A 23175-nucleotide genomic window follows, 5' to 3' on the forward strand; every position below is an offset into this window, starting at 1 on the left:
TTTTTTTTTTTTTTTTTTTTTTTTTGTCCTCTTGTGGCATCTCAGGCATAGCTTTGTTAGTTTTAAACGTACGATTGCCAAAACATTAACAGTGGGTAGCATCAAGTTTTCTATAAGGGTCCAACATAAACTGCAGGAAGAGAAAAATCTTTTAAAATCAGGAGTCTTAAACATTGTCTTCTGACCCAGTCACAGTAGATCCTCAGTGGAGCCGCATCCTCCACCAGCTGTCCACCAGAACGGCCAAAATCACTTTGTTGATAGAGACCAACAACTCTTCCTGAAAAGTTCCTTTGCTATGAATTTCTTGTCAATAGTCTAAAGAGGATACTGGAGAAGAGAACTAGTAAGTCTGCATTTTTATTCATATAACATCTGGGTCTTTTAGTTTGTTATTGTTGTATTGCTTTCTGTCTAAAATTTAATAATAATATTAACAATAATAAATCTCCCAAAAAGGTTAAAAACAAAAACAACTGGACTTCTGTTCTGTATTTAAAGTCGTTTCGCTTCTCATCCGAGGAGCTTTTTCAATTCAAAAGCTCAAACTCAAAAAATAGTAATAGTTGTTGGTGTTGTTATACAAGTCATTACAACTACAACTAAAAAGAAATTCAATACAACTTGAAATCCTTCCACATGCAGACATGCTCTAATGATACAGCTATTGTGTCAGGTATTGAGAGTGCACAGGGTCAGGAATACAGGGACCTTGTAGATACCTTCAGAGACTGATGCAGTAGGAACTGTCTCAATCTGAACACCATTAAAACCAAAGAGATAGTGCTGGATTCAGGATAGCAAGGTCGCCCAATCTGCCAGCCTCCAAACAGGGACAGGCCACCAAGGTGGTACCCTCCTATAAATACCTAGGGGTCACTTTGGATGACAAGCTGGACTGGACCCTAAGGACTGATGCTCTCTTCTAGAAGGGACAGAGTTGTCTCTTCTTCCTGCAGAGGCTGAGATCCTTTGATGTCTGTGATGAGATTCTGCACACTTTATATTACTCTGTGGTGGACAATGTCCTCTTTATGCTCATGTGATTTGGGATTGCAACTCTAACACACAGCAGATGGTAAGACCATCTGTCTGACAGTTAAAGTTTGGACTAAAGCAACTACTCTATAGAATGGCTAAAAAAAAAGATCCAAGGTGGTGCAACAGTCCAGTCAAAGTCCAGAACCTCAACTTCATTGAACTGCTGTGGTGGGACCTTCAGAGAGCTGAGCAGAAACCAATGTCTGCAAACCTCAATGAACTAAAGCATTGTTAGAAAGAAGAGTGGACCAAAGTTAGTCCACAATCATGTGAGATACAGATAAAGTCCTACAGAAAACCACTAATAAGACTTCTTGCTGCTAAAGTAGAATCTACAAGCTGCTGGATCAGACGTTGGAACCAGTTTTATTTTTACACACAGCTTTTCAATTATGGCTTTGTTTTTGTTTAATAAATGATTGGTAGAATCTGTTTTATGTTTTTATACACTTGAGGCTGAATTTAAATAATTTCAGAACCTGGTAAAGATCAGATCAGTTGTATTATGTCCTGAAATGTAAAACCCCAGAACTGAAAGAGGGTGGACTTTGTTTTTACCAGGACTGTAATTATTCTGCTGTAGTTTCACTGAATGAAACCTTGAAGTCATATCAAGTAAAATCCCTGTTTATTGTTGGAAATGAATCATGTTCTAAAGTAGATGAAGTAAGTTCTGCTGGTTTTGGAAATAAATTCTTCTTACCACCATCACAAAGTTCTGATTTGATTTGTGTCTGCCTACAGTAGACTACAGAACTGACTACAGATGGGTGAGTTCAGCTAAAAAGGGCCATTTTCTGGAAAACCTAAATCAACATTGTAACAAATAATACTTCATTGCTTTGTCATCATGTGGCATCTATAATTATTTAATAAAAAATTAAAAAATCATAAATGTTTTAGAATTTTAAGGTGAGCTTAAAATGGGCTGAGAGTCATCTTGGAGCATTATCATCTTAACTTGAAATAACATTTGATTTGGAAAAGTGTTTTCCCTCTACAGCCATTAAGAAAACTGTTCAAACTTCATTCCTCTCTGTGTTGGATGATGGTTACAATATTTATGTCCTGCTGCTTTACTGCTTTAAAACTGGACTCGGGCAGCAATATGTTCTGTAACAAACACAAGCTCACAGACTCATCACTTCAGTGAATGACACCTAACAAAAAAACAGGCTTTCCAGCAGTAAACGAATAAGCCGAACATAAATTTCCTCTTTTTTTTGTGCAATGGGATGAACTTCTTTAACTCAGAGGAAAAACGTCCATCTTACCGTTTATTACAAAGCTATTATAAAGTTATTGGGTAAACTATCTGCTGAAATTTCTAATCTTTTATTAAATGCAAACAATCATATGCCAGGTCCATTTTAAAACCCCTGTTAAATGTTTCTTGGACAAAAAAACAGAAAAACATCACATCCGAAATCCACTGGAATGGGTATTGGACCAAATTTGAATATAAAGCAAAAATAATAGTAATTAAAAAATCATCTGCACACCATCGGAGCTCCCACTGCACAGTTTATTAGTGTAATGGGCAACTGCCCTTCATCAGACTATCACAGAGACACAGACTTAAACACAGTGTTGCTGTTTTTAGAAAGCCATAATTCATTCACATGATAAACACCTTTTCAAATATATATACATATATATGAGTATTTTAAATAACCACAAAATGCATATAAAACACAGAAAAATACATCTAAATATACAGAGTTAGCACCAAATATTTAATTTATTCAAAATACACAATGCATATCATAACCAGTTTTCTATTAAAGGATTAGTTTGTTATTAACTGTTATGGACAAGAAACGGCACAAACCCCAATACACAAACAATCAAGCTAGAAGAAATGCACAATGTAATCTGAATCTGATCTAGAAATGCACAAGACATCTAACATAGAAAAGCAGTTAACCTCACTGATTCGCAGACTCTATATTCAAAGATTCACATGTGATTTCTAGATAAGGTCAAAAGAACAATTAGAAAATGCAAGTCCTTTTTAAGCTGTTAAAACGTTTGACAGAAAAGCTTAAAATGCACCGTAGTTTCATAAGACATTTTAACTTGATTAACTTATTTACTTTTTGTGTTTTTTCAAAATAAAGCACCTTTGCTTTTACACAAGCGTAAACATAATAGAAAAAACGGAACTTAAAGGCAACAAGACACATCCAAATAGTTAAAAGTTAGAGACAGTTAAAAAACTGAGTAACCTGGGGTGAAAAACACCACCGTATGTCGTTAATGAGCTGCTCAGACCTCTGCACAAAATGTGTCAGACAGAGAAACTTTTAATCTGTCAACAAGCTGTGATGTGAGCTTTTCACCACACTTATATGCTCACACACAGATATGTCAAACCAAACATGGTGAGTACCAAATAATAGCATATTTCTTCATCCACCCATCTCTGAAAATTCAGTTCTCTAAGTCTACCTTTTTTTTTCTTCCCACACTTACATAACTCCATGATGATGAAACATGCTGTAACATCTTCTCTGCTGCCTTTGTTTCTGATAATCACACCAGCAGAGGCTGAAGCTGCAGCCTGTTTTGGCTGCCAGAGTGGTGCAAATCAAACAAGGTGGTACAGTGTGAGTGTTGGTGGGCAACAAAATAATGCACACAAGCTAGAATAGTTTTTGCGAACCGTGTGTATGAAAATAGGCGGTGATTTCCAAATACTGGCTGTGCAAAACACAGCCTTCTTGGCTTGCTGGTCATAAACACTCAGAACTCAGTGTGACTGCAATGGAAAATTTGTCTATTTTCAATCCCAGCCCAGTGAGATAAGCCTCTATGGACACAGGCTCGCTCTCTCACTCCTCCCCATCACTCTGAGTCTCACTCTCTCACTCTTCTCAAGGAGCCACACCACTTTTATAACAACAATAAACATTCACTTCATTTTATCATACCAGTGCATTTCTATGGAATATAATGGAACAAGTAGGCTGGGTCGAATTAACCCTAACCCTAGACTTTTAGTTTCAAATATTCAAACATCTTTGTATCCTCTACCTTTAAAACATTTCTTCAAGTTTATACACTGAAGTCCACATCATAGCTGCAAATATGACAAATGCTCTTAAATGCAATCACTGGAGGTACAACTGATTCACTTTTGGTGTTAACAATATTCAAGACAGCTGAAACAGTTAGCTGACATTAGCAAACACAGAAGTGACGCGAACAAATGTCAGTTTTACAGATATTGAGCTAAAGTTTGATGTGATAGCAGCTGAGTTATTCACAAAAAATACTTCAGACGCTAACACATTGCACGAGATTGTGCACAATGTTATTTTCAAGCTTTGACTAAAACAGCTGTAACTCCATACATACAATGAGATGATCTTAGTTTCAAACCTTAGCATGAAAAGCAGTGAGCGACATGCATTCCTCCAAGGAATGTTAGGCCTTTGTTTCTTTCCGTTTTCATACAAGAATCCATTAATCATACAAGAATCCATTAATCCCCCCTCCCTGTGGTGAGGGGGTCAGTTCAAACTCTTGTTAAATAAATGACAGACAGAGGTAGTGTCAAAGGTCTCATTTCAGTTAATTTAATTTTAAACAGGGACTTCATGTGGGAATTCTTCTGTTTAGCTGCAGAGTTGCTGAGAGACATTTTATCCTCCCGATCAATAACTGATAATAAATATGGTCCTGTAAATCCAGCTGATTGTTCTCCTGGTCCTTCACACAAAGAGAGCTGAACTTTGACCTGATCTGATGTTCCTTCAAACTGATGATGATGAACAGCTGTGAGATTAGAAGAGCTTTCTTTTTGTTTTTCTTGTCTTTAAGGTCATTCAGGTTTGTGTTCAAGTCTTAAGAGATGTTTAACTCCCTGTATTCTACTCTGCTCTGTTCTGATCATCATCATCATCATCATCATCATCATCATCATCATAAGCCTTTTCGTGCACGTGTCATTTTACCTGTGTCTGCTGGCCGCGCTGACTCCGTGCGCGTGCCCACCAGTGTACAGGCTGTAGGAGGGTCGCATCGGGAACGTGCTCTTGGCGTGTCCGCAGATCCAGAGCACGAGCAACAGCAACGGGAGCGCGCCCATCCTGATCAATATACGACCAATAGAGATGATTGATCTTTAATCAGAGCCAAATGAGCTCTTCAGCTGCCGGGAAAATCGCTCATCTCCATGGAAACGAGAAAGAGAGAGAAAAAAAAAAAAAGTTTCCAAATAGTTCTCTTATCGGGTCATGATCCGGGTTCTGATCCAAACAGAGCCCAGACCTGCAGCGCATCCCGGACTGGTCTGTTCCTGGTCCAAGCAGCCTCTAACCCGCCTGTAACCCGCTTTGGCCCGGTTCGACCAGCCACCGTCGGTCCATCAGAAGAACCTCCGTAAAACAAAGAGAAGAAAAAAGTTGCGACAGACTGAACCGAGTCCAGCTGCTCCTCCTCTTCCTCACTGAGCCCGCCCCTCCCGTAGGAGAAACCGGAGCCGGAGCCGCAGCCACACCTGAACCGGGACCGGGTCCAGAGAGGAAGGTCCTGTCCGCTCGCTGCAGTGAGCAAGCTCTGTTTGTTTACAATCATTAATGTTGTCAATAAAAACAATTTCAGTTTGAATTCTTATTAAATGAAAAGTTCGAACTCTTGGTGTCTTTTCACCCCAAGTCGTCATTATTATTATTATTATTATTATTATTATTATTATTATTATTATTATTATTATTATTATTATTATTCGGGGAAGCTGGTGTCTATCTCCAGCAGTCACTGTGTGAGAGGCGGGGGACACCCTTGACAGGTCTCCTGTCCATCATAGGGACACATAGAGACAAACAACCATTCACACTCTCACTCATTCCAATTTACAGTTACCAATTAATCTAACATGCATGTTTTTGATCTAAGGGGGGAAAACTGGAAAAAACCCAGACATGCACGTGGAGAACATGTGAAGTCCACGCAGAAAGGCTTCAGGTGCCCAGAGCACCTAACTACTCACAAAAAATATACTGATACACAGTTTAAGCTATATTAGTTTAGATTATATGAAAGATAATAGGCTTTGCTTGATATTTATGTTAACTAAGTGATGTTGTATTACTGCTAATGTATTAATTTCTGCTGCTCAATAAGTAATTGGCAGTTTTCTGTGGTTAACTAAACACGTTGAATATAACTCTTCCCCCTGAGGACTGACTTTATTCTCATTTATTCCCAGAGGTGACTTTCTGTATCCCCCAGGAACATCTCCAGTTTACTTTTCTCTTTCTTTTCTCAGCAAACAAACGTCTGTGAACGGTTTAGTGTTGCCACTGTAGTGTTGAAGTAAAACTTTAAAAAATAATTGAAATCCTGTCCATCCCAGCTCAAATCTCATCATATCTGTCCTCAGATGAACTGACAGGTCTGACTGATGCTGACAGAAAAATACTGAAAACAGAAGCTGGAAAAGACTCAGTCATGGGTTGAGTTTTTTTCTTTTTTATAAGGATCTAACTCTTTTGCCTTCCTGACATGGAAGTTAAAATGCAACCAGCTGGTTGGTTTAATGTGTCCTAAGAATGTGGCACACAGCTGTTTGTTGTTCCTTATTTCAAGTTTTATGTAGATTATCTGTTTTTTGAAGCAATAATCAAGTACTGACTGAAATTTTATGTGACTCTAAAGTCACGGGGTTTAGTTTTTATAGTTCTCAGCTTTGCTCGCTGCAGCCTCGATCTAAAACACATCTAACTCCAGAGGGATGTCTCTGACTGGCTTTATGACCCTGATTTTGTTTCCGTGTGCAGAAATGTAACGCACCAACTGCTCCCATTAAAACTCTGAATCACTCAACATAACAACTCTCCTTTCATCTCCTGATTAACAGCCTGAGTATTTACAGTATGGTTGTCATGTCTGAATCATGTTTTAAATAAGTTATCTTTAAAATATTTATCTAAAATGGTGTTTCAGTTTATTATTCTTTAATCTCTTTTTCAGAGTAGCCTAAAATAACTTGTTCTTGAAGAGAGAAAAGTTATTACTGGACCTGTAAATGACCTGAATTCATTCTTTACTTGCAGAACAAGGAGATAATCAAAACATATCATGTCAGATCAGTTTTATCCTGTTCACATCTTTTGATTGGATCATTTCAATTTCTGAATTCAGGAAAGACATACTGACAAACAATGAAGTGTGGACAATATAAACAGATGTTAGTGGTGCTGTGGTAACAAGATGAAATTCTGCAGCCATGCTTCATTCTTATTATTATAAGGCACAAAGGTGATAATGTTTTTTGGCCATGTCTGTATGTGCCTCAGTGTTTGTTCATTTGTTTGTCTTGTTAACAAGATATCTTATTACCCACAGGACTGAATTCTATGATTAATTTGTAGTTGTTGACAGTCATTTCCAACACATACTTTAAGTGCTAACAGAAAAGGTGAGATCACATGAGATATCTCCATATTGCATGAGATGAAGCATTGTTCAATTTTCAAGGTTTAACCAAAACAGCCACAAGTCCATTACTTCTTTTTCTTGATAGTGTAAAATGATTTGAGGTTGAATTTGGATGTATTGGGACGTTTGTCATCTTAGCTCAGTTTTGTCATTAAGTGTATAAATTAACTGAATTTATGACACAGTTTCTAACACAACACACAAAATACAACTCCAACATAACACAACATACACAACCAGGGTCGGCTGGTATAAATGGGCCAGCAAGCTAAGCCCCCCTGACTTTTACAATAAAGACTTAAAACATAGGAAAATCAAACAAAGTTTTGACTGATTGTTTTAGATTTTGATGGAGTCTAAAACAGCATCAGCACCAAACAGAACAGTCACATCCTTTGCACTTGTGTTTGAGGACAATAGACTGTGACGCAGATTGCAGACGGGGCAATGGCGAGCATGGGCATCAATTTGGTGGATTTTTTTTTTTTTCCTCATATTTTTTTCTGTAATGAGTTTGGAGGAAAAACTGAAGGTTAAGAGGCTGAGGACACAGGGCAAACAACATTCAAATAGACAAGTGGAAAATTGTAACTTTTGTTTTAGGTGGTATTGGTTTCAGTTAAAGGATGAGCTAACAATGTTAGCTCCAGTGATTTGCAAACACAAAATAAAAGATGAACTGATATAGATGCACGACAATGTGGAATTTATGGATTTAACATCTACAATGTGGACAGCGAGGATCTTCAGATGTTTTTTTTAGAGATGCTGAGAAATTTACTGAGCAGGATCTCATCCTGACTTCACTGAAACAGGATTTACTTTTTTTGTATTTCAGAAAAGTCATCAGTGTGAGCTTTTTTCTAAGGTTTGATTAAATATGCCAAGAAGTTTGAAACAATGTGCTGCAAATCAGTTGTGATAATTACAATTAACATATTTAACATACATTACAGTTACAGTGTGGGTCAGAGTTGAACATGTTCTGACTTTGTGTGTAAAGCTTTAGCCACTCTTGGTAAAGTCACTGTAGCAAAAAAGGGAGATAAAGTCATTTTTAAAGCTTGTTCATTATATTTTAGATGAGACACTTCCATTGTTGAAATGCAATGAGTATACAAAGTTTTGGAAAATTGCCTGGATTCCTTAGTTTTTTCATTTAATAAAAGCTCTGAAACTGAGGAAACTTTGAGACTGAGGACAGGTGACTCAAATCTGTCCTGCAGCCTGTTGATTTTCCTGCTGCTAAACTTTAAACAGGAAGTGGAAACGTGATCTTCTGGCCTCTTTTCCCTTTCTTAAAGCAGAAGATATACTGCCGCCTGCTTCCTTCCATCTGTTCAAAGAAGTGATGAACTTTGCTTTTGGTCAAAGGACATTTTTGAACAGGCGCAATGTTTTATATGAGAATTAAAAGGAAGGTTGCATCTTCAGGTTGCAGCGTGAACTGTCTGCTGACCGATCGCGGCTTTAAAGAATGTTTGGGAGTGTGCAGCAGCTGAAAGTGGCTCAAGAATTTCAGGCTTCTTCGCTTTACTAGAAACACAGCTACCACAAATTTACTAAATTTCAGCAGAAGTGGAAACATTTATGTCTGACTGATTGCAGCAAGAGGAGGACAGAGGATGTGCGTGGAGGGAAGGGGGAGGGAGTGTGTGTGTGTGTGTGTGTGNGGGGTTGATGATGGGGAGAGGATGAAGGAGGGAGGAGATTAAACATGAAAAAAAGGTGTAGACTCTCAGCTGGTTAAAGTAAACACTCAGCAGCCCTGGGAAGAAGAGTTCTGTAGAGAATAAAAATTCAAGATAAAGCTACAAACTGGTTTCAGTTTTCGTAGTATGAACAGGTAAAGGTATATTTCAGATTTTGTGACGTGTGATCAGTCAGGATCAGATCTGCAAAGTATGCTCAGTTTGTATTATTCCTGACAGCTCACTACCCCAACATCTCAACTTTAAACCATTCCAGTTGGGATGATCATCCCACACTGACTAAGAACAGGATGTATTTGCTGCTGAGTCTAAAGTTAGGATGCTGGAGCTCTGCTCTGATTGGTCAGATCTTTAAAGTCTGAGTCCAGTTCCAGATTTTGTACATTTTCAATTGGTGGGGTTGTGAAGGCTCGCCGCAATTTCAACCTGGCAGACTCACCCAGCTGACCGGCATCACTCATCTCGGCTCCTCGCTCCCAGCTGCCAAATCGTGTCCAGGTGCAGGATATAGGGCTCCCCGGCCATGGCTCCTCCTGCTCGCCAGCCAAGTCTCGTCCCACCGCCTCCCCGATCTCCACCGCTCCTCTGGACTCCCCTTCCTCGTCCTCCACGCCACCACCGGGTCCGGGTCCCGGGGGATGACTACCCTAATCTCTCACCCTACTTCGATCATTCAAGCTTACAGCGGTTCTCTGCAAACTCGTCTCCTGCCGGGGCCCGAGTGCCAAAGACCTCTAGCCAATAAAACACTCTGTCTTTATCACTCCGTGTGAGTCTCTCCAAGGTTGAAATTACCTTTTTCTAATTACCTGAAAATAGAATGAATATATCCTTCAGCAACTGTGGTTCTAAAGAATCAGTCAGAACCTGTGGTAACACACACTGCTGGAATGAACAGAAGCTGCTGTGGTTTTTGAATGGGGGAAAAAAACTGCACTGCCTTTTATTAAATTTACCTTTTAACAGACTGTTATGGTGACCTGACTTCACCTGGTTATATGATCTGATGATGGCTTGTTCAGATGTTTGAAAGTTTACTTTTCAACTTTTTGATTGTTAGGTTTATTATTTTTTTATTTATTTAACCTTTATTTAATTGGAAAATACAAAAAAATTAAAATCTCATTTAAATGAGCATCATAGCCAAGACATGCAGCACCTTATTATACAGATATAGGAAATGTTTTACAAAATGCAAAACACATAAAAAGCCATAAAATAATACAATGCAGTTTTATTTAAAAAGCACTTTAAAAACAACACCATTGACTAAATTGCTGTACACCAACAAGTAAAAACACAAGAGCTAAAACACAAACATCCAAAACAAGAATAAAATCTATAAAATCAAATAAAACAAAATCAAAGCAATAAAACAGTTAAAACCATAAAACAAAAATTAAATGCCAACATCTCAAACTAAGTTAAAAGACAAAGAGAAAAAAATATGTTTAAAGAGATTATTTAAAAACAGGAAGTGAGTCAGCCTGTCTGATCTGCAAAGGCAGATCGTTCTACAGTTTGGGGGCAGCGACTGAAAACGCTCAGTCACCTCTTAACCTCCTCCTTGATCACTAACAGGAACTGATCCTTCGACCTGAAGGGGAGTGAGGGAACATACAGCTGGAGAAGGTCGGACAGATACTGTAAGGCAAGAAATACGGGCATTTAAAAACAAACCAAAGAACTTTAAAATCAATCCAGAAACAAACTGGAAGCAAATGTAGAACCGGAGTGAAGTGTTCTCATTTTCTGGTCCCAGTTAAAAGACGAGCAGCAGCATTCAGAACCAGCTGGAGCTGAGCGAGTGACGACTGGCTCAGCCCGACAAAAAGTATATTGTAGCAGTCTAAATGAGTTGAGATAAAAGCATGAATTAAAATCTCAAAGTGATGTCACAGAAATGGTTTGACCTTGGCTAGATGTCTTAAATGATAAAACCTGGACTTGACCAGAGCATTGAGCTTACGGTCACTGTCCAGCTTCACACCCAGATTTGTTGCTGTGTGAGTCAGGTGTTGTGTTTAAGGACTCAGATCAGCATGGACGTTAGAAGCATCACTTGGCCCAAACAGCACAACCTTGGTTTTTCGTTCATTCAGATGTAAAAAGTTCAATGACATTCATGTCTGGATTTCTCCAATGCAGTCCAGTAGTTGGTTCACAGAGTCATGATTAAATGGTGTAGGTTCCTAATTATTGCAGCCATAAGCTTGATGCTCTCCGTATTTCCCCTTCCTTCCTCATCATGACCGGAAAAATAAAAAAACTGGATCCTCTTGATTAAGTTTAATCATTTACTTGAAAAAATAAAACGATACAGTCATAACTTATTCACAAAACAATAAAGAGTAACAAAAAATACGAATGAGTTCAAAAAATTGTGTGGCTCCACTCCAACTGCCCAACTCTCTCTGCACTATAGCCACACCCTCAAACTCCTCAACTGTCCAGCAAACAATCATACATGCAAACCCACTAGGGCCTTAGTATAGTGTATAATATTACACATCCTTATGCTTGACAAGTTCTATTCAGTAAATAGTCATTTTTCCACTAATAAACTTAAGTAATCACAAGAAATATAAACTTCTTCCATCCTGATGGTCAGAACAAACCAAAACTGAATTTAGGCTTCTACATTACCGGCCCCTAATTGTTATAAATGTCCTTGAAACTATTTTAAAAAATGGCAATCTTAAATAAGAAAAGCCTAAATAATATCACATTTGCTGAGAAACGAAAGCAAGTGAATTGTCCTTTACCTCATGAATGAGGTCTTGAATGTAGAATCCTTTATCAGTTATCTTCTGATCCCTGCAGAAGACATAGCTTTGTTATAAGGCGACAAAGCTTGTTGGTCTTGGTATTTACTTTTACCTGCCGAACGAATCCATGTCTGTCGGGAAAAGTCTCCACAATTCTTCCAAGTGGCCATGAATTTCTGGGAGAGGTGTCATCCACAATCAAAACTACGTCACCAACACAGAAATTTCTTCTAACTGAAGACCATAGCTGACGTTCTTGAAACTGTGAGAGATATTCCCTGCACCAGCGTTTCCAGAAGATATCTGCGAGGTATTGCACCTGTCTCCAGCGGCGATTTGCAAACTGATCATCCTTCTGAAATTCCCCTGGTGGTAACTCAGGTTTGACCTTAAGCAACAATAAATAATTGGGGGTTAGTGCCTGTAGGTCATAAAGGTCTGATGACGCTTTTGTAATGGGCCTGCTGTTTATAATTGCTTCTGCTTCAAAAAACAAGGTGTGTAGACTCTCTTCATCCGAAACTGAATACATCTCTCTGACCTGTCCTCTTCTGGCAAGAAATCTTCTGATTGCGTTGAGACATGCATCAGTGTCAAGTAAAGAGGCAATCTCGAGATGCACAGCTCTTATAGCAAGACATGTGAAGATAACACTGTATCTCTTCACTTGACTTCTACCCCTTTTTACCAGGAAAGGGCCAAAATAATCAATGCCGACTCTTGTAAATGGAGGATCATCAGGCAGGATCCTGCAGGTAAGTAGATCTGCCATAAGTTGCTTGCCACTGGTTCCATGTAGTCTTGTACAGACAATGCATTTGGACAGAAATCTTCTGATGGCTTCACTGGCTCCAGGGATCCAAAATCTTTGCTGCAGCTGAGCCAACATGTGATTCCTTCCTGCGTGAGCTGTAATGTCATGAATATGTCACAATACAAGCTTTGTGACATGTGATTCCTTAAGCAGTATAACTTGCTGCCTGGAGTCATCAGGCTTGCTGTGAAGTTCAACCTTCCACCAACACTCATAACTCCCTCTTCTAGCACTGGATTTAGCTTAAAGATTGAGCTACTTTTATTTACCCTTCGATGTTCTTTCAGCATAGCCAAATCTTCCTTGAAACTTTGCCTTTGACAATACTTAACAATTTCTGTTGCTGCTTCAACCAAGTTATCACATGTCAGACTCTTTCCTTTGAAAGTCTTCTTGAACTCGTCTATCTTGTTTTCATTTCCTGAAGCCTTTAGTTCCTTCCTCTGTTCTCTAAGCTCCTTAAGCAACTCTTTCAGTTTTAAGAACCAGGCTATGGCACGCTTCAGCGCTGTCCAAGAAGAGTAATGGCTCATCGACGGATCCATGAAATGCTTTGATTCTTGTGCCTAAATGATGTGCACTTGAGTCATTCTTTTGATCTCTGGGTCATCGATATCCAACATTCCAGGGTCTGAATTTTTGGGTCACTGGTCGTGTGAGTTAAGTAAGAAACTGGGTCTGGACAGCCAAATCTCATTTTTCAAAAATGCTTTCACAGTTTGTCCTCTTGAGACATAATCAGCTGGATTCAGATTGGTGTTGACGTATCTCCACTGTGACGTCTGAGAGTGTTCCAGGATGTTTGAGATCCTATTGGAGACAAAAGTCTTGAATCTGGTGCTTTCACTATAGAGGTATTTCAGCACAGCTGTGCTGTCCGTCCAAAAGACAGATTTAGCTAGCTTCAGCTCCAGCTCCTTTCTTAGATGCACATCTATCTTTGTTGCCACTGTGGCAGCTGTTAGTTTCATTCTTGGGATGGTTGGTTACTTTAAATGTGCAACCCTGGTCTTTGCCATGATCAAGGTGCATTGAGTTTCACCAGTTGCAGATCGCATTAGCAGGTATCTTGCTGTTCCATAGGCATCTTCACTCGCGTCAGCAAAGTGATGAAGCTGTGCGTAGACTTTCACTTGATACATCTATTGATTCCAAATTTCTCAAACAGAGGTAGACTTGAAACCCATTTTTTCCAGATTTTTAGAACACTATCTGGTAGATCTTTGTCCCAGCTATACTTCTGTCAACAAAAATCCTGTAGAATTTTTTTTGCTGGAAGTACTACAGGAGCGAGAAACCCAAAAGGGTCAAAGATAGAGCTGACCAGGGAAAGCAGACCTCTCCTAGTGTGTGGTCGATCCTTGAGTTTGATCTTGAACCTGAACTGATCTAATTCAGTGGGTGGGAAAAATTGGGAGATGGTCTTCATCTAGGTCCAGATTTTGAAATCCTTGTGCTTTTTCCTCATTTGGAATTGAACTGAGCACCTTCCTGCTGTTACTTGACCATTTGGTCAGTTGAAATCCACCTTTTCCCAACATGCCTCATAACTAGGCGCATAGCGTGATGGCTGTATCTTCATCAGAAACTGATTTAAGACAGTCGTCTACTTAAAAATTTTTATTGACTGTTTCAACCATCTTCTGAGCAAACTCATCCGCAAAATCCATTGCACACAGTTGAAGTGCATAGATAGCAACACTTGGTGACGATGTTGCACCGAAAATGTGCACTAACATTTTGTGTTCCATGAGGTCCAGGTTATAATTCCCCTCAGGCCACCAGAGAAACCTAAGGAGATCTGTGTCTTCACTGTGGACTCTGACCTGGCGGAACATGGCCTCAACATAACCTCAACAGGCTCCTGACGGAACCTGATGAGAACACCCACTAGAGAGCTTGTAAGGTCCGGCCCCTGCAGGAGTTGTTGGTTCAATGCTGTTCCTTGAAAGCTTGCTCCACAGTCAAAGACGACTCACAGTTTCTGTTTTGTTAGATGTCTAACCTCATGATGAGGTAGGTACCACATTCTCCCCTCTGGTCCACATGTATTACTGTTCAGTTTCACTGCATAACCTCTCTTGAGAAGGTCATCAATAAATCCAACATACTCTCCATGAAACTTGATGTCTTTTGAAAATCTCCCGAGTAAATTCAACGCATGTTGTTCTGCAACTGCTCTATTGTTCGGCATCTTCATAGATGTCTTCTTCACTGGAAGGCAAATGCTATAATGACCATCATCAAGTTTCACAGATTGAGACACCATCCTCATAAACTCATGATCATCCTTGGACATCTCTGTGATTTCATTTTGTCCAGCATTGGGAAAGTCCTGCTTGAACTGTAGTTGCCAGAGTTCCTCTAGTTTAGCCACTGAGATCCGCTTTGCAGTAATCCCTGTCAATGTGTTTGTTGCCATGTCACTTTTAACTGGTCCATTCACCGTCCAGCCCAAGATTGTCTTTACTGCGTATGGTCCATTATCCACACTGTTAACCACTTGTAATGGTTCCATCACTTTGGGAACATTTGCTCCTATGAGCAATACAACCTCTGCTTGAATAGTGGGAATTCTCACCTCCTTTATGTGAGTAAATCATCAACATCCTCTTGACGGGGAATATTGTCTGTAGTTACTGAAATGTCTTTCTGTGAGTAAACCTCAGAGAGTTCCACAAATTGGTTGCTGGCCAAGCTGCTGATTTCCAGACCAGTCACAATGCGTGTATTCACAACTGATTCAATTCCCATTGTCCACAACGAAATGTTGATATTGCATCCATTCATGTTCAACTGGTTAATCAGTGATTCTGTACCAAAGGAGGCTGAGCTACCTGAATCCAAAAATGCATAAGTTGTCACTGTCTTGGTTCCCTTTTATGCCTTAACACACACTGGAAAAATCGAAAGGACACAATCTTCCCTACCAGCCCCAGTGACAGCACAGGTTTCATCTGTTTGTTCAAAAACACTTGATACAGATTGCTGTTCACAACTTTCCTTTACTGGTTCTTATTTAGGAACTTCAGCTGTAATATGCAAAGATGTGGGGTGACAACTTAAGCATTCTTGACACTGAAGCTTCTGTTTGCAGCTGCTGCTCATATGTCCATGCCTCAAACATGCAAAACACAAGCTTTGGTCCTCAAGAATTCAATTTTGTCTTTATGTAGCATGTGTGGAATTAGACAAAACCAAGCTTTCACTTAAACAGCATTTAATCATAAGAAGAGCAGCAGTTCTGCAAATATAATCTAAATGTTGTGGAATAGAAGGCCTTGTATTTATTCTCCAATGCTTTATTTAACATTTGATTATTATATCTTAATCTGATTTGTGTTTATCACCATTTTATATTTAGCCACCCTTTTAAAACCTTTAACAAGTAGTTGTTTAGTTTATCTGGAAAGAGAGGTATGTGTTAGAAGCCCTGGATTTGAGCCACGGTGCCAGGCACGAAGGGGGAAGAAGTTGCCCTTTGACCTCCAGAGAAGAGGGACATCCTCTGAAGGAGGGGAGGGGACCTAAGCAATAAAACCAGAGAACATCCTTTGTTTCCTCAGACAGTCTTTGGGCCACTTTGCTGACACTTTGAGGTGATGTGTTTTCCCACATTTTATGTGAGGATTGTCTCCCAAATGCATTTGGTTTTATCTTTGTAATAACCAGTGTTTTCTCTCTGCTTTTGGTAAAAAAAAAATATTTAAATTTAAGGTATTGTCTCCTTATGGTCTCTTTCCATCAACCAACTCGGGCGAGGTGAAGGAGGAGGAATGCAAGTGAAAATCCTTACCTCAACACATGCTCCTGATTTTTGTGCAATTTGTGAGGTTGTGATGCTCTCCACCACAATACACACAAGGTTTGGTGGTTGTCTCCGCCATTGTAGATTGTGTTTTTGAAGATACTTGTGTGTTATCTTCTGTCTTTTGGGGCACAACAGCTGTTGTAAACACCTTCTTTGGTTTGAATGATTCTGTGTATTGTTGTTTTAGTTTTGGTTTTGTAGGTTATTTTGTGGCCATGGTGGTGCCCTTTAAGATTCCTCAGAGTGGGTGTAAAAGGTACTTCACTTGCTGGTTCAGAAAATCAACAGTCCTTAAATTTGGCTTGTTTTTTTTGGTCCTTTCTTGCAGGTCACAGGCAGACTTTCTCCACAATTCGTTGAGCTTGTATGGCAGTTTACTCGCCAATAACTTGATACTAGCTGTGTTGTCCAAGTCTTCCAGATAGCTAATATCTGTCATTGTGTTGAAGCAGCCAGTGAGGAATAACGCGAAGGACTGAAGAGCATTTCCATCTTCTGGTTTAATTGTTGGCCAATCCAAAGCCTCTTTGATGTAGGCTTCTGAGATCTTGAAGTCATCTCAAAAGAACATCTGTTTAGCTTTAGTATATCCTGCTGAAGATTCCATATGAATGCAGCTCTTAACCAACTCATGTGGTTGTCCACATGACATTTCAGTTCCATGTTCTATGGCTCCAATAAAAGATCTGTATTCCAATGGGTCTCCATTAAACATTGGTATGGTGAGATCTGGAAGAAGTGACGCCTTATGGTTCTTCACCAGATACTCTGTGACATTGGCTTGTTGTGAGATAGCTTGGGAAAGTCCATCCAGCACTGGCCCTTGCTGGTCTCTTGGGTCAACCTCTGGTGCAGATGTGGCCATTTGAACATGCTCAATTAGAGCATTGTGTTTAAAGCTGGCTGCTTTAAAGGTGTTCTGTGATGGCAACTGAGACATAGGTTTTATATCTGTTTTAATGTCCTTCTGATCAGCTTGAAAAATATTGTCCTCTTGAGCATTTTCATATTTGTTCAAAATCTCAATCTTAGCATCAGATTCAGCTAATGCTGTTTGCATTGCATGCATTTCCTTCCTTGCCTTTAAAGCAGCTTCAATGCTCTTTTGCTGAGCTACAAACTCCGTTTCTTGTTGCTTTTCTTCAGCCTCTAATTGAATCTTTCTGAAATTTTTTTCTGCGTACCACTCTGCTTCTTCTTTTTCTAATTCCAGTTTTTCCTGTAAAGCTGCAGCCTTTGCTTTTAAAGAAGCCCGCTCCATTTCTGCCCTTAATCTTACAGAAGATGATGAAACGGAGCTTCCACATTGTGATGAGGATCTGTCTTGTGTCTGATAGTCAACCTGGATTACACAGACCTATCTGCTAACTGTTTGTCACACTTCTAAGCCTGCTCAGCACGATTCAAAATGTCTTTCATCCATCCCTCACAACTCAAAAAGAAGTCATTCATAGCATAATTTTTCACTTTGAACCAGCTCTTTTGATCATTCACATATTCTTCATCATCCATGACTTTTTGCACACCAGAGTTAAGCTCTTTAAACTCTTCTTGCAAGCCATTAAAATCAACACAAAGCATATTTTTTAATGCAGCATAGTAAGAACTACATGAATCAACTAAAGTCAGTGTCTGAACAAGATTATTTGAGTTGTATTTTTTTATTTTTTATTTTAATAAGGTCAGTGTCCTCTTTGTTTACATGGTGGTGGCAGGGCTTCAAACTTGTAATGTGACCATCCAGTGGGGACTATGGACCAGTTCAGCATTTCTTTACATGTCGACAGTTCATGCCAGCTTTATTCCTGTTTCTGGTGCCCTGTAATTTTTTTTTATTTTATTTAATGTTTTTTTAAACTGAAATCTCTTGACATTAACATATTTTTGTCAAGAGAGACCTGGTCAAGATGGCACAGCACGACAACAAAACAAAGTTGCAAGCTAAAAGCTGCAGCTAATATCAAAACACATTAAATAAAAGAAGTCAGAATCAACATAAAACAAGCTCAAGGAAAGGTAATTACACTTGTCAGTTACAGAAGACTATGTAGGAGCTTTCAATTTGCCCAAAGAGGCAAAATCCAGAAGTTTTAGTGTGATCTGAAAATTATTTCATGACCAAGGTGCAAAATAAGAGAAGACTGTTTTACCAAGTTCAGAGAAAATCCTGGTAAAACTAAGCCAACTGGAGGACTCATAACAGGTATGGCATCAAATTTACACCAAAAGTCCACCACAAGCGTGAATTACGCTCCACAAGTGCATTGAACCTCCCAAGCGCCAATTCAGTGACCAAGACCGCTACTCTACTGCAGGGCACATGAGTTGCAGTTCTCAATATATCAATATGCTCGCTCGTGGATCTACTCCTGTGTGCTCCTGTGAAACTTTCATGGTGGGACACAACAGAGGGTAAGTAACAGTTTTATTGTGAAGGAAACAGGAAGTTCAAACAGTTTCTCAGGATGACTCGTCTGTAGAAGGGAAAGGATATTGGTTACTGATTAATGAAGGCTTGATTGTAGAAGATGAATCTTGACTTTAATGTTGATAATGTTCTTTCGGATAACTCTTCTTTAACAAGTTTGTGGAGGAGACGAATTCCAGGAGAGGGGAAAGCAATGATGAGGAGTGACAATGGAGAGTGGACAGGTAGTGATTCTTTAGGTGAATAGGCTGAGCTGATTTCTTACTTGAGACTGGATGCAGGTTAACTTCAGAAAATGATCCAAGGGCTTTCCACCAGGAATGAGCAGATTCTCACGTCAAGAGATGACTATATGAGGACCACAAGGAAAGAACACTGGTGAGTATTTAGTAAACAGGAACAACTAGTTAAAAAAAAAACCTGTGCTGAGCTGTTGGGTTAACTATAACCATGTAGCAATCAACAATACAATGAGGAATGGTATCTCAGCTCAGCCTTACGGAATAGATGGTGACCGAGGGAAATGGGCCACAGGTGTGAGTGAAAGCCCCACACACCAGCAGACACATCCCCCTCAGCTGGACGACCCGTGTGTCGCTCCTGCTGGGCTCTCCACCTGGAGGAGGGAAAAGGAAAGGAGACCAAACCCTGGACAGGCTGAAATCCTAACACAGAATACAGAACAGAGTTTATAGTGTGTGGAGACCGCATGCTCATCATTTACCTCCTCCATTTAATACCTCCTCCAAGGAGGTTGTGTTTTCAATAGTGTTGGTTGCTGTTTCTTTATCCACACCTAAAAACGGATTAACGCATTTTGTGTAATGATTTGGGTTTTGTTTTTGTTTTCTTTTAGATTCATTTTGCATTTGTTCCCTTGTTTGTGTCTGGTTCCTTGTTCAGTATTCACTTTCCCTCTGTTTGCCCCTGATTGTCTGCCACGCCCATCTCCTCCTGTTGGTTATTGTAATCACTCACCTGTGCCCACTTCCCATAATTATCCCCTGTGTATTTAACCTGGTCATTTTCTCCACCACCCCGCTGGATCATTGTTGTTCTGTTCTGTGTTCTGCATTTGTCTCGTCCTGCCATGCCTTGCCCCTTCGTTTGGATATTTTGTTATTGTTACCTTTGCTGCCACGTCAGCCCTTTTTGTTTGTTTAAGTAATAAATTAGTTTCTGTGATGCCACAAGGTTAAGTTTTGATGTACTCGTGTGTTTGAAGAGGAAAAAATAAAAATGTCCGCAGCGCTCCGATGTAAAGTCCAAACAAAAATTTATTCCACAGTTTTGAGTCCTTACAAGAGCAGTAACGTTCTATGCTAACCTCTACAAAAACTACGGTTAAAAAACCGTGTGGCTCTGTCGCTCCTTTCGCAGCTCCTTCTCCCCTTTGCTATCTACCTTGTTTTTACACAGTCCCCCTCATTTGCATAATTGCCAGGTGGCCAGTTAACTATAAAACATACTAATAGTAACACTTATTCACAGTAAAACATTATGAAATTAGTTATATGCAATATAACAATTCTTCCAAAAAATCAACAAATACACTTATTAAATTTATACTTAAACAAATAAGTTTTAACAGTAACTGGATGCTTTCTACATCAACTTGGCCTCCACAGTTTCTTTTTAAATATGATTCTTCGTTCTGGGTTCGTCTCTGTCTCCCCCCGTCATGACATTTTGATTAAATTTTCAGGTAATCAACATCTTTGCTGAAAATTTTGGCATTTATTGTTTCAGTCAACTCTGCCTATCTGTCAGTAAATTATCTCATGAACCACTGAACAGATTTTTTATTAAACTGTCAGAAAGTAATCACTGGATGTACATCTACATTGGATTGGACACTGGATGTACATCAAGATGGCTGCCACAGCTAATTGACTTTTGCCAACACAAAAATGCTATAACATACTCAAAATTACAAATAATGAGGTAAATTTATGTAATAGTACCTTGGAGTCATTCTAAACACATACTCTGACCATTAACACATCTTGCAAATATATTGTTGTGGCAGCCATCTTGAAATAAAACTGTCATGAAAGGCAGCAGGTGATATGCATTCCCTCAAGGAATGCTAGGCCTTTAATTATACAGGTTTTGTCCGTGTTCAAACCCCACCATGATTCATCACGCTCTATGTCATTTATGTAATGAGGAGCCATCCCACTGCGTTCTTCATCCAAATCTAAAAATCTACTCAAAATCCTGCAAAGACCATCCAAGTTCTGGGTGGTTTTTATGTCATAGCGGGAATAACCAGAGGCAGTCTCTGTTCACTGTATCAAATGTCTTAATTAAGTTAATGAATATAATGTAGATGGGTATGTCCTGTTCTCTGGCTTTCTCTTGTAACTGTCAAATGGTGAAAATCATATTGATGGTGATCTTGTACTATAGAAGACATACGGGGATTCTGAAATGATAGTGTTTAGGATGGGTTTCATACATTGTAGCATGATCTTTCCAAGTACTTTTTCAGTGATGCTAGCAATGGACAAAAGGGAGTGACCTTGATAGTTTCCACAGGACTGACAGCTTCCTTTCTTCTTAAAGATTGAGACAGTTGTTGAATTATGCCTAGTACTGACTTGTTGGTGACCAAGGTTTGGTTAAGCAGGGTTTTGAAGTGTTTCTTCCATTGTCGCAAGGTTGGATGTTCCTTGAAGGCCATATACTGTTTTCAGGGTTTGATAACCTCTAGTGTCACTTTTCGTTTTTTTTATTTTCTGAGTCTGAACAACATTTATTTTGAAAAATGACCGGATTCTCTCCACTACATCCGTCTATGACTCACTCGATGCATGTCAAAACGCTTATCTAGGTCATGTGAGACATTACCGCTAAAAATAAACCCACAAGCTACCAAAATGAGTAAAAATCAAATGTCTCTGGAAGCCCTAGATGGGGCCGTCTCGTTACTGAGAAACAGGCACAGGACTTCCACTGATTCAGTGTTATGGTGAGTTGTATTTTTTGTGTACTTTATATCAGTGGTGTAAAGGGCATTGTTGAGGTAAGGATTTTCACCTGCATTCCTCCTCCTTCACCTCCCCTGAGTTTGCTGGTGTTGATTCTCAGTCATCCAGGCCACGGTAAATTCAAAAAAGTTAAAAAACAAAAAACAACTGGACTTCTATTCTGTAGTTAAAGACGTTTCGCTTCTCATCCGAGGAGCTTTCTCAATTCAGAAATAGAGAGTGTGGAGTTGAGCTTTTAAAGCTGATGTAAGCTGGATTGCTTGTCACAGTCTCACTGTTCCTGCTCACAGTTTCCACAGCCCATGCCACGCCTCCGTTACCATGACACCACAATCAGTCTCATCAGCTTCACCTGTCTGTCTATGTATTTAAGTCCACAGCCCACAGCTCACAGTTGCCAGATTATTGAAAGCCTCACAGCAAGTAAATGTCCAGCGTACCACAGTTCCTGCCTGCCAAGTTACCGAACCCATGCCTGCACCTTGACCATCAACTACTGCCTGCTCCTCGTCGGAAACCTTCTCGGACTCAGCCCTTTGGAAACGGACCCTGCTTCCCCTCTCTGGACTTCGCTTTCTGGTTTGTGCTTTTCTGGATTTGTCTGCCGATCTCTGATCTCCTGGTACTCGACCCTCGCCTGTCTCCGGACTCTGATTCCTGCCCAATCCCCGTTACAAAGGACTTTGTCTCAGAGACTGCCTTAAACTCACCTGTTTGGGCGATGCCCTGCTGCTCCATCGAAGCCCTGGTCCAGGCTCTAGGTAATCCCGTTAGCGTCTCGCCACCAATAAAATCCTTAAAACTTCGTTGTTGTTTGCGTGTTCAGAATCCTAACCTGTTAAGCCTTGTCATTGCTTGCAAATTGTTCTCACTCTCCTAACAATGGAGGCTCGTTAGGGTCATTGTTTGTCTGACTCACTGATGGGCCACTCTGTTGACAGTCTCAACATTGAAGTCTACAGAAAACCAACCCACACAGATCAGTACCTTCTGTTTGACTCTCACCACCCTCTGGAACACAAACTCTCTGTCATCAGAACGCTACAGCATCGGGTCGAACACGTCCCCACGAAGACAGAAGGGAAGGAAAAGGAACAGAAGCACATCAAAAAAGCTCTCCAAACATGTGGGTATCCCAATTGGGCTTTTTTCAAGTCAGCT

The 23175-nt window shown here is 39.8% G+C and overlaps 1 protein-coding gene across 2 annotated transcripts in view; it reads right to left on the reverse strand.

Annotated features, from left to right (window-relative positions):
* LOC108242419 (EMILIN-1-like) overlaps nucleotides 1-5470 on the reverse strand; it is a 57187-nt gene extending 51717 nt beyond the window's left edge. Inside the window, exon 1 of one of the 2 annotated variants that reach the window (XM_017427227.2) lies at nucleotides 5001-5470. In XM_017427227.2, the coding sequence (XP_017282716.1) occupies nucleotides 5001-5134 (134 nt within the window). In that variant the 5' untranslated portion in view covers nucleotides 5135-5470. The remainder of the gene's footprint in view (nucleotides 1-5000) is intronic. The other variant, XM_025008311.2, reaches the window with a different exon arrangement.
* Between the last annotated feature and the right edge of the window lie 17705 nt (nucleotides 5471-23175).

Source organism: Kryptolebias marmoratus, linkage group LG15 (genome assembly GCF_001649575.2).
Source record: "Kryptolebias marmoratus isolate JLee-2015 linkage group LG15, ASM164957v2, whole genome shotgun sequence".
Classification (NCBI taxonomy): Eukaryota; Metazoa; Chordata; class Actinopteri; order Cyprinodontiformes; family Rivulidae; genus Kryptolebias; species Kryptolebias marmoratus.